Source organism: Chelmon rostratus, chromosome 3, assembly GCF_017976325.1.
Source record: "Chelmon rostratus isolate fCheRos1 chromosome 3, fCheRos1.pri, whole genome shotgun sequence".
In the NCBI taxonomy this organism is placed as follows: domain Eukaryota; kingdom Metazoa; phylum Chordata; class Actinopteri; order Chaetodontiformes; family Chaetodontidae; genus Chelmon; species Chelmon rostratus.
Window position 1 is genome coordinate 13,829,760 of NC_055660.1, and position 11,750 is coordinate 13,841,509.

Genomic DNA, 11,750 nt, shown 5'->3' on the forward strand with positions numbered 1-11,750 from the left:
GATGGAAAATGGGAACAAAATAGGAAATTTTGTTACCTCTGGGCAGACCCAGGCTAGCTGCTTACCCCTGTTCCAAGTGTTTATGCTAAGCTAACCAGCTGCAGACAGATATGCGAGTGGTATCAATCTTGGCAAGAAACTGAATGTGTATTTCCCAAAATTCTTTGATATTTCTACTATAAGAAACAAACAGACCTATCTATAAAAATTCTTAAATACTGTACAAACAGTTTATACAACAACTATTTTAAAAGTTTATGGTTTTGATTTTAAATTACTGAGATATACTACAGCATCATCTTTGCTTTTGGTACAAGAAATACTTCACCTTATCTAACACTGTACAAAAAAGACGCCAAACCTTCGTCTTCCACACTGGCTAAAAGCCATCACATTTCAGGGATGTCATTCCATTATCCTGAAACAAAAATGTATATCCCGCCTCCACAACCTGATCTGGCAGCCTCGGTTACAAACCCTGCCTGCATGAGCACTCATGGATCAGAGGATCCGAGGCGCAGATCTGTCATTGGTTGTCGTGGGGCGAAGCTTTACGGTGGCGAATGGGTTTGTGCCCCTGAAACAAGAGGATGACGAAAAATGTAACACAATGCCTCTCATGCTCAACTGCTTTCAGCCAACACAAATAAACCACGCACACACACACACACACATACACACGCATAAGCTCCAGATTGGGAAACTAACACCAGATCCCAGCCAGAGGATGGTAAATTTTGAACGTGGCTAGTGAGCATGCTTCAGCCATCCTCCATCTGTCTAAAATTCTAATTTGACTCATTGGCTTAAAAAAAATGTGATTGGATTTAGAGTTCAAGCTAGGCCCATTTTTGATGGCTGATACAGATGATTATTTTATGGATTTAAGCCTCAGTCTGCAGTACAAGATGTTACTAAAACCAGAAAATTTTGATTAGATAAAATCTAATCAAAGTAGTAAAGCAACAGTTCTCGCAGCAGAGAAGAGATTATCCTTATTAAAATGTCAAAAAGGCAAATCAAGCAATTCATCAGACACTGAATCCAGAGAATACTAACTGTTTTTTCTTTCCATCGACCTATACTCTGTGAAAATTACCTGGGAAACAGTGGATTTTCAGGTGGCCCATGGGGTGATAATGCCTAAGAGAAGAGAGTGAATAACCAAAACAAGTGAAGAGTGATTAGTGTACAAGGGTTACTTGACATGGAACAGAAAAAAAAAAAACATGCTATCCTTTTCAGAAAGAAACCTCTGGTACCTGATCAGATGCTGATTCACCCCTCCTGTCAGGAAGAGGAGAGATTGGTCGAAAATCTACAGAGGCCCTTCGAAGATTCTGACTCGGGGCAGGAGGAGGTGGTGGAGGTGGATGTTCACTGTAACTCTTCGTCTCCATGGCTGGCTCCAGCTTCTTCTCAGGGAGAGGGGAGATTGGCCGGAAGTCTGCAGAGGCTCTGCGGTTGGGTGTGGCTGGTGGAGGGACATCTCCATAGCCTTTGCTCTCTGATTGGTCGGTGTGGGTGTCAGTGGGGTCCAGCAGATTGTTCATACTGTGGCTTCTTAGAGAACCACCACTGAGGGGTCAAAGGTGCACATATAGGAACTTTTAGTGAGGAAAATAACATACATGGGTCAGGATCTGCAACAGAACAGTGCTCCTAAAACTTTTAGGCATTTGGTCTCTTGCTTGAGTACACAGGTTGCATACTGGCCACCTCTCAAAGTAGGTGGAGCTTTATAGGTGAGGGTCTCTTTGAATCCAAGGTCAATCTGTCACACTGAAATCTGTAACCCTGTCACACTGCAACAGGCAGAAATGTTGCCACTCCACTCCGGAGGTGAATTGTTTGTGACAGCTGAAATTCGTTGTGCAGGCTGACAGTAATCCCTACCTTGTTGCTAAAGTGTTGGAGAAATCCTCGATAGGAGCCACATAAGCAGCAGGAAACCAGCCCTGACTGAAGGAGAGAAGACAGAAACAGATGAGGAAACAGCAAACAAAACAGCTCGAGCTCCATAAATCCTCTCGTCCTTGAACCAGAGTGCATACTGCAAAAATTCTTTTACACAATACACTATTTTTCAAACTTGAAATGAATGTACAAGAACAGAGTGTCTGTGAACATCTCCGTGAGCTGTTACAGTTTTTCTGCTCTAGATTATCAAATTAGTATTTTGTTTTCTCTTTTGTGCTCTTGCCGAATGGAAATCTACAAAAAAAAAAGTTTAGATTTCATCTTGTAGTTTAAAGTAGCCAAAATGAATAATTTCACTTTACTGCCTACAACAAAATGACACTTCAAGATCTGTGTTGTTTTGTTGAGTTGGTGATCAATACACAATTTGCATTGCAAGACACTTGTTCTTGTGATAAATGAACTGTATTGCTACAATTTCCATAAAATGTTCATTTGTATCTCTAATAATTGGTTGTCTTTTTTCATCTCTGTTGTGATTTCACTGTAAGCTGTAGAAAGAGGAGGAAGAGGGCTAAGAGGCAACAGTCATGCCAGAGATTTATCAGTTGTCTGGTTGCTGACAGTTACAAACAGCCACAGACAGTTTAATTCCCCTGGAAAAAAACACTTAGACACCTGCATGCATACTGCACACACTCACGCACTCCTTCTCTATCTCAGCTACCCACCGCAGGCTGCTGTCAGTGCGTCCATACAGCCACCCATTGCGTGGCTCCTGGACCAGCACGGTGACAGTCTCTCCCCTGTTGAAAGGTAGAAGCTTTGGGTTGGATGAGGAGGGGTGAGACACCAGCGCTCTCATGGCTCTGCCTCCACCCAGACCCAGAGATTCCCCCACTGAGCTGGAGCGGGAGCGGCTGGGGAGGGGAGACGGTGCTGGAGGCGGGAGGAAGAACAGAAAGCATACAGTGTATGTTAATTTACACAGTGCCAATGTGCAGAACAGTATCTATTGGTTTCATTAGTCTAATGCTGCAGAGGCACATACTACTGATCTTGTTTGGCTTTAAAGGTTGTCAGAATGCAATCACATTAATTTACAACAATGAAAGCTTCCATAAAGCACAGTCCTCCTCCCACCTCTAGAGGGCACTCTGCCCAGCGCCTGCTGCTCCCTCCTGGCCCAGGACATATCTTCATCTCTGGCTACTGTCTGCAGCAGGGAGCTCACCGAACCTCGCAGCTGGTGAGAAACAGTACACACAGGTAACTGCTGTGCCCCCTCAATTTTAATTTTTGATGGAAATCTTGCACTGTAAGGTTCAGCAGGACACTTAAATTTACTGCAGCTGAAAGACCATTTACAAACAGGAGGGAGGAAGAATATCCCACCTCTCAATATAATGTTGTCCTGTTCAACACCACTGCAAACTACATTCTCAATTATAGGCATATATCATTAAATTAATGCAGCCTGAATCGGGACAGTGAAAACTGAACATTATTATATTACTAAAGAAAAAAATTATGGCACAGCTGTTGCACTGGACTGCATTCAGTATTCACGAGGAAAAGCTTTCCAATACACTGAACAAATTAAGACCTGCGAACCACTGGCTGGAAGTGCCAGAGCAGATTAAAACCAGGGAATGCTTTTTAATAATATTTAATAAAGTAGTATACTGATAAAACAAGGGCTCAAGGCCCCTATTTGATAATTTATGGTTGTTTCAGCACAGCACAGGGTGTGCAGTTTTCCATAATTCATGTTACTGAGGCTATATACAGACACTGGGGCAGCATTCCGAGCCAGTACAGCTTCTTTATGGGCTATCTGATGCTTAGAGTAATTGACTAAACTATGTGGCACGTTGGCACCTGCGCCTCTTGGTCCAAATGAGTTGGAGTTCGAGGTCTGGATCCTCTGGTGTCATTCACTTTCTCCTTCCATCCATCTGCTTTTTGCTGGAGAGACGCACCAGTCTTAGAATAGACGGAGAGGAGAGCACCTCATTAAATCTCAACCTCAGGCAGCAATGAAATGAACAGAAAAGCTTCAGTAAATGAGACAATGGACACCTAGATGTGAACTTTATTACATAATCAAACAATTAACATGCTATCACATGGGTGGAATAAAAATGTTTTAGCTCTGGTGGCTTATAGAAAACATGTAACTGTTGCTGAGACGATGTTGACTTGGGTGAATATTCACATCATATTTTTTACAAAATTTCTACAATTCCTTTAATTATTCAAAAAGCACTATCCCATCAGCTCTAATCTACTGAATTGTACCTTGCAATACCTTAATCTGAGGTAATGTCTCATTTCTTCTGATGTATGACAGAGAATGTGCATTAACCAAAAGGCAGAAGCTTTTGTCCCTTTCTCATTTATGTTTTGCTCATTAGTTTGCTATTTTGAGTGATTGTTTGCTTACTTTATGATCAAGTAGCCTGAACATAGCCTTGTCTGGTTCATGTTAGCCTTGCAACACAGGTAAGAATTTTAAATTGAGCCATCTTCATAAGACCAAAAAGCCAGGGTTATGCCCAAAGTTAGCTCACTAAGCTGCTCACTTCACTTTTTAAGACATGCCACAGAGGGAGGCAGGATGCACTGCCTTGCCGGGTTGTTGTGTGGTGCTGGTGTGTGTGTGTGTACCTTGTTTATAAGGAAGAGCAGCGACTGAGTGAGGCCACAGTGTTTTTCTGCCAAGAAGCGATACCTCCTCTCCTCTTCCTTCAGAATCTCCTGCTGGCTCTGCCTCAGGTAAAGCATGTACTCACTGTTCTCCTAAACACACACACACATACAGGGAAGCATACACACATACGTATACACACTGTATGAGAAACTGCACATATAGAATGGTACAGATGTACTGCTGCTGGACTGTGTGTGTGCATGGATGTACATTTCATACAGCTTATCTCAGTGAGTGTGTGACCCTGCGCAGTGTTTATGTTTGTGCTGTGTGCAACTACCAATGAGTCTCTGTAGGCTCCTCGTCTGAGTTGTTTCTCTAAAGTCTCTGCCTGGTTCCTCACCTCCAGCTCATACACTCTGCGACTACCCTGCGGCACAGGAAGCAACAGTTTTATTTCAGAAGCTCTGACACGATAATGTAAAGTTTCCCTGAATTTCTTCACAAGCAGACATTTTCTACAAGCGTCTCACAGTTTGAACTAAACTACCCCTCAAATGAATCTGGTTTTGACTGACTTAACCTCACTGAAAGATTCAGACTCAGGTTTGATCTGCTCAGAAGGGTTTGAAATCTGCATACTTGCTTGATTTGGATCATGAGTGTCTGGTTTTCTGAATGCTCTGCAGATGAGGACGCAGATACACTGCAGTAATTCTTTCAAAGTTGTCCACAACAACACAAATAAATAAAATAAAGTTATTGGTCAACTACAGTGGAGTTTTCTTGTCTTATTGGATGTGTAAAGATCAATTTTGTACTACTCGCATTAATGTTGGTAAGTTCATTAGGAACACTGCAGCAAACATAAACTCGGCTGCATACTGTACACATCAGAAGCTGCCATATGTTGAGCCACAAGGTAGCAATGAGTCATAGTGCTCAAATTCATTCAACTCCATCCATCATTTATTTGCAAAAATATATGGATGCATATCTTACACATCTTCTCTTACTATTCAGCCAATAACGTGAAAAATATTTATGAATTTAGATAATGGAGAAATGCTAAAGCATAACCATAAACCATACTCCTGACCTAAATAGCTCATAAGTTCACCGAAAATCTCCTTAGCTCAACCCAGTCCTCAGAAAGGTAGATATAAATGTAAACTCACATCAATGTACTCCTCGTCCAGCTTGACATTCTTCTCCATGGCTTGCAACACTTCTATCTGGAACCATCGAAACTGTAGCAGGAAGAAAATCAATGTCCCTGTGGTGTAGCCAAGTCATTATGGAAACTGTCCCCTTGTTCAAACAGTATTTTTCATTATCAGGTTGTTTTGTTTGACTGCATCTAAATGCAAATGCGCTCTGTCCTCGGGTCAACGTTTAATCAGAGGCCACGTTTTGCTCATTCACGTCACTGAAAGCAAGTGCAATCAAGAGCAAGGGTTTGAGTGGCACTTTGAATGTTAAAAGAGCAGTGAAATGCACGCAGGAATCCTGTGCTTTGGTTTGAAAAATACGAGCATTAAATGAATGTACTGACCACTCCCTCCATCTCTGCGGTGAGTCTCCTCTGTGTTTCGGATATCTGGATCAGAACATCCCCTGTTTAAAACAAAAAGTTTGAAATCAGAGACTTGACTGACAAACAAATTGAGTCTATTTATTTAATGTGAAATCTTTCATTTAAAAACCCTAGAATACGAAGGATCCAGTGACATTTTGACTTACCATCGATCTAATGCTATCACTCATTTTGTGTGAATGTCAATTACAAAAGGGAGGCACAATATTTTAGTGGGAATGTCAGTAATTTGATATATGACTTTAACACGATTCAACACCACTCAACTCATCTATGGATTGTTTTGATCTAACCAACTGGACTGCCACGAGGGTGGAAAGTTAGCCAAGCCCTTTATATTATGGGTGCCTCTGGCCTTGTCTATTGTCATGGACTGTGGTTGAGCTAATGAATTGAGTGCAGCTGAAAGACTGTCCCCATCTATAATTCAGAGGCTGTCACTCAATAGGGCCCCTGGTCACGCTGTGGCTCCCTGACCTTCTCAGTTAGCCAACCCAGCAGAACCATGTGTGTCAGGCAGCGCTAGCACTGATGTATGAGTCCACACGCTCTCAATGGGGATGCGTTAGCATAATGCTAATTACCGTTAACAGTGCTATCACACGTCCCCAGGGTCAGAGTGAAAGTGAAACTTGTGGAAAACATGCACTCATGCATGCACTCAGGATTGTGCACATGCACACTCGAATACACATGCATGAGCACACAAAGAGACAAATACAGATTATGAGAAAGAGCGAGAGAGTGGAATGATGTGAGGTAATTTTAAGTTACTGAGTGTGTGTGTGTGTGTGTGTATGTGTGTGCGTGTAGGATTAACATTAAATGATAGATATAGAGGATAATTCTGTTTCTGTGATGAATCCAATTAATTCACCTGTAACAGAAAGACTGAGAGATCCATCACACATACAAACACACACACACAGACACACACACTTACCAAGAGAGCGAGATGAAAGTGTGTGAAGGGCCTGGTCACCCATCTTAGCTACAGCACTGAAGTAGGCCTCACTGGAAACAGCTAGGGCTTTGGGCAGGGACACACAAAAATGCACAATTAGCTAAAAGCTTTTCAAACACAACATTATAAACCTACAGGTTTTGGAGAAACATTGCAGCCAGTTAAAACTACTCCTAACAGTGTCAATCAATTTTGCCTTTATTCATTACAAACACAAGCCTCACGGTGTTGACATGTGATATGTGATTTTGGTCGAGGAATAGCCCCATGCCAGTGAGTATAGTTTTACCATGCTGCCTTGTTGGCCTGTGACTGACGGCCCGCTCCTGTTTTATCAGGCAGAGAGGTGCATTAATGATACATGCTGCTCAACCAATTACCAGCGTAACACAGTAGAAAGATTGGAGAAACGCAGACAGGAAGAATTAGTGAGGTCAGACAGGCAAATACAATGGGATGCATACAAATGGTTCTCTTTAAACTTTGGTGCCTCATGTTTTGAGGAAAACAGGTTTAAATTCCACTTTATTTTGTCATTAGTACTAAAACATAAACTTGATTTTCCGAATTTTTTTTACATACTATTATATGCTACTAAGTATGAACTTATTTATGCTGCCACACCAATACAAGCCCAGTGACTTCTAGCTTCAGGAAAAAGTTGTAAAGGTTGTAAATGAAACACATTTATACTTTTGAGACTTAACTGGTTAACCAAGAATATTTCTGACTGGTTACACATGTCGTTCTGCGGGTTAATTTGCATAGACACACACTTTGTGATGCACGTTAGTCCGAGGTCATCATACAGTTGATGTGCAGTATGACTGAGACTCATATGCTGGCAATCAGTGTGGTAGAGGGCGAGGGATTCAAAGCGCTAGTTAGGTACCTTGAGCCTGAGTACATTAAGTCATCGAGAGCTACTGTGACTAAACGCATTGAAAAACACTTTGAGGAGAAGAAGGATGAGTTACAAGTCAAGCTAGCCAGGGCAGACAAGCTAGCTCTGCTTAGCTGTCACAAACAAAAGCTAGATCGCAACTACCTGTCACTGTGAGCAGGGTTTCTGTGATGTGGTAATAACTGTTTTTCCTGGGAAAATGTGCTGAAGTCCAACATTTTTGAGTCTCTCTGGTTATAATATATAGATGTGAAAATATTCAGGCTCTATGCTTCTCTGATATCCTCTCTCTCTCTCTTCCTCCTCTCACAATTTGGTGAATTAAGAGTGTATTTCAACCAAACCAATCTTTATTTTTACTTATCGTGTAAAAAAATGGACGTTAAAATAATCAAAATAACTATTACTACTACTACTACATACACGCAAACACACACACACACACACTCATTCAATCACCTACACATCTACCAGTCTACTAACTACTAACAGTCACTCACAAACTCACTCACCTTGGAAAGCTTTGACATAGCTGTTTCCCAGAGCAACAAGCTTCTGAAGGCCAGGGTTGAAGTGCTCCATCAGGTTCTACAGTAACACACACACAAAGAGAAAAACACGCAAACCAACACATCATTAAAAACACTCGTTACTTCAGCATCACTAAACACATTGGATTTTTAAACCTGATAGATACTCACCCAAGTCACCCCAGTCGGACCATCGTTCAAATATACATTATAGTTCATCGCCCCATTTGAAATACTGCATTACAGACAATGTGTTCGCACCATGAACAGAAACCAAAAGCAGCAAACAATGAGACGATATAAACTCACCACATAGACAGATAAAGTTGATCTGTGCAGCTGATCACTGGTGGCTCCCGACATAGTCACCAATGTCAAAGACAAAATGAACTTCAAACAAGGAAGAAAACTCAAAAAAATGATTGTTAAAGACAGAACAAATGTCTATAAAGACTCTGTCTTCCCATTCAAAGTAGTGAAGAAGTTTCCTCAGGTGTTTTTCTCCTTTGTGTGTCAGCGTCTTAAGGCGGTGAAAGTCACCTTCAGTGCAGTCTATCTGTTCCTGCTGTTGTTCCAAAGACCAATAACACCTGTCTGATAGAATGATAATGCTTTCCTCCCTCCTTTCTTCTGTCATTCGTTAATAAGCTCTTTGACCCCCTTGTCATCAGCAGTTTTCGTGGAAAGAACGAGCAAGCGGGCGAGGGGAAGAGAAAAGGGAGCAGGTGCCATCGATATGACTGGACCAAGTAAATTATTGATTGAAGCCCTGAAAGGAAAGGAGAAGGAGGACAAGCAGCTGCCCAACAAGCTGTGACGTACACTGACACCTAAGGGAGGACCTCAACATTGGTCAAACAAACTACATATTAAATACTCAGTCATACATCTGCTTATAAAGACTTACATATCAGACATCTACAAGCTATATACTGTAAATTCTCACACAACAAGTACATGAGAATAATATAAGGATTATCTTCTCCGTCCATCATCAGGCCAACATATTGAATTGAGATGAAAGTTGCAATCTCAAACTCTGGCTGTGAAGATGAGAGGCACGTTGAACGCAGGTGCTGAAACAATTCACATGTGCATTAAAGAATCAGAAGATGCATTTCAAAATTTAGAGGATGCTTCTGATGTTTTTTTTACTGCAGTTGTAACACACTACGTCCTCTCCACAAGCACTTTTTATCATGTGTTGTGTAGGAGAAATCCTAACATATAATTACAATTTAAATACTTAAATACTTAAACATTTTTTCTAATGTTGCCATAAGCCAAGGCCTATAAATGTAGAATTATCGAAAAAAAAAATGCCTTTATCACTCAGTTTGTGTTTCTGAGTGAGTGTGAGGAATTAATCACAAGAGCTTTACACTTCATATGGTCAGTGTCAATAAGGAAGTTACGTCAATGTTCAAAGGACACATTGCAAAAGGTATTTTAAGTATGGTGAAAATAATTAGTTGGAAAACAACAACATCAAGGAAACAAAGATAATATTGAGTTATACTTTATACTTTACAGAGCAGAGTTATTTGAATTAGAAAAAAATCTTCCACATAGCATGACGGGCAAGAATTGTGGAAAAATGTTCATCTGACATTACTTTAAGTTGTCTTTGAAACAGATTCATCCAGATCCAGACAGTCAAAGTATTGAGAAAAAATATTACTGTCAAAGAAAGCAAAAAAAAGACAAAAACAAATTGAAATTGCATGTAATCAGTCAAAGTAACCCACATCTCAAACATTTAGTGACAAATTCCCTCCATTACTACACTCACACTAACATTTTAACCTGTAACAGACCATTTTGTTGTCAACACATTTGAATGCACCAACTTTTCCAATGAATGACAAAAGAAACTGTATTTTAATTATGAATTTTCAATACTTCATGGGAAATAACTATAACTTTCATAACTTTCAAACCATTATGAGTTGGTAACAGGAGCGCTGCATTACAGTGAATTTATGTTGTAGAATCCAAAAATTCTGAAAGCTCAATGTAACTATCAGGGTTCTTAAACACTGAACATTTTTTAATAGTCCCTTCTCATGTTTTGTCATGTTTATATAACCAGTTGTACCATAACTGGGAATATGTCAAGAAACCATTAAAGTCCTTGTGACTTTGATTTTGACATTAATGTGAGTGCTGACATCATTTTGCAGGTGCTATTGTGACATGTAATCATCTACATTGATATCATAAGGGAAGTAAGTCTCCCCTACCCTGCAGGTGTGACCATGTCTTTCAAGTTCACAATGTCGTCATAGATGACCTGATCATCGCCACCATCTTCACTCTGTCTCTTTCGGCAACGACTTACAGTCTCCAGCACAGTTTTCAAGCGCCGGTCGAGAGCAGCGAGATGAGGCTCCGACAGCAGTGGAGCCACCCTGTGAAGCGGATCGCGAGAGAGCGAGGCTCGCATGACGTCACTGAGACGATACTGGGACAGTGACAGCAGACGAAGGCGTAACCAGGTGGAGCGACGGATTCTAGAAAAAGAGTAAAATGATAGAGGGGTTTTGGGGAAAGGACAGGATGGGGAGGAAGAAGTAATAGACCTGAAATTAGGATCTTGGATCACTTGAACGCCCTTTTTGCAGACACTGTTACTTCTGAATGACTTTTGTTGTGATACAACTAACTGGATTTAACTGAAGACAAGAAAGTAAACAACTGCTCACCACATTTGATCACATTATTGTTTGTACCTGCAACATTGTTCTAGAGGAGCAAGGATAGAAGGCTCATCTTTGGAGTGACGCCCAAATCTGAAATGAGAACAGAACCAGAGTCGGTCAAGTAACATCACGATTACTATGCCAGCAACCACAAAGGAAAAAGTATATTAACATAAAACACACCAGGAATACTCACGCCCTCCCGTTGTCAAGGTGCAGAAGGAAAGTATTGTTGCCGAACTTCTCAAAGGTTTCATAATGGTGCCGGTCCATGTTACCTAGAGGAGAAAAAGGAATTTAGTTACTATTATCAACAACGTTCACAGTTACACCTCCTCTGTTGAGCTTTATTGACGTGACTATCCTGTGATACAGTGCACACTATAAGTCAGAAAACTTGGTTCAAGAAAAGTGAAAGAAAGAAAGAATCCAAACTGATTTAATACAATATGCAGACATTGTCACACTGAACACCTCAGG

General features: G+C 40.9%; 2 protein-coding genes across 2 annotated transcripts in view; both read right to left on the reverse strand.

Moving 5' to 3' along the window:
* Positions 1-501: 501 nt before the first annotated feature.
* baiap2l2b (BAR/IMD domain containing adaptor protein 2 like 2b) lies at positions 502-8,931 on the reverse strand. The gene is made up of 14 exons (XM_041933953.1): positions 8,878-8,931; positions 8,551-8,626; positions 7,114-7,200; positions 6,129-6,190; positions 5,752-5,823; positions 4,914-5,003; positions 4,591-4,722; positions 3,802-3,906; positions 3,064-3,166; positions 2,652-2,859; positions 1,897-1,962; positions 1,254-1,563; positions 1,100-1,143; positions 502-577 (listed from the first exon to the last, which is right to left on the reverse strand). Exons 1-14 carry the CDS (start codon positions 8,929-8,931, stop codon positions 502-504), a joined length of 1,485 nt encoding a protein of 494 aa, XP_041789887.1.
* A 1,876-nt stretch (positions 8,932-10,807) lies between these two features.
* The window catches only part of LOC121604443 (extracellular serine/threonine protein kinase FAM20C-like), a 32,601-nt gene continuing 31,658 nt past the window's right edge, over positions 10,808-11,750 (reverse strand). Inside the window, exons 9-11 of the mRNA XM_041933955.1 lie at positions 11,467-11,548; positions 11,301-11,360; positions 10,808-11,081 (exon numbers count right to left, since the gene is read on the reverse strand). Of these exons, the coding sequence (XP_041789889.1) occupies positions 10,808-11,081; positions 11,301-11,360; positions 11,467-11,548 (416 nt within the window). The remainder of the gene's footprint in view (positions 11,082-11,300; positions 11,361-11,466; positions 11,549-11,750) is intronic.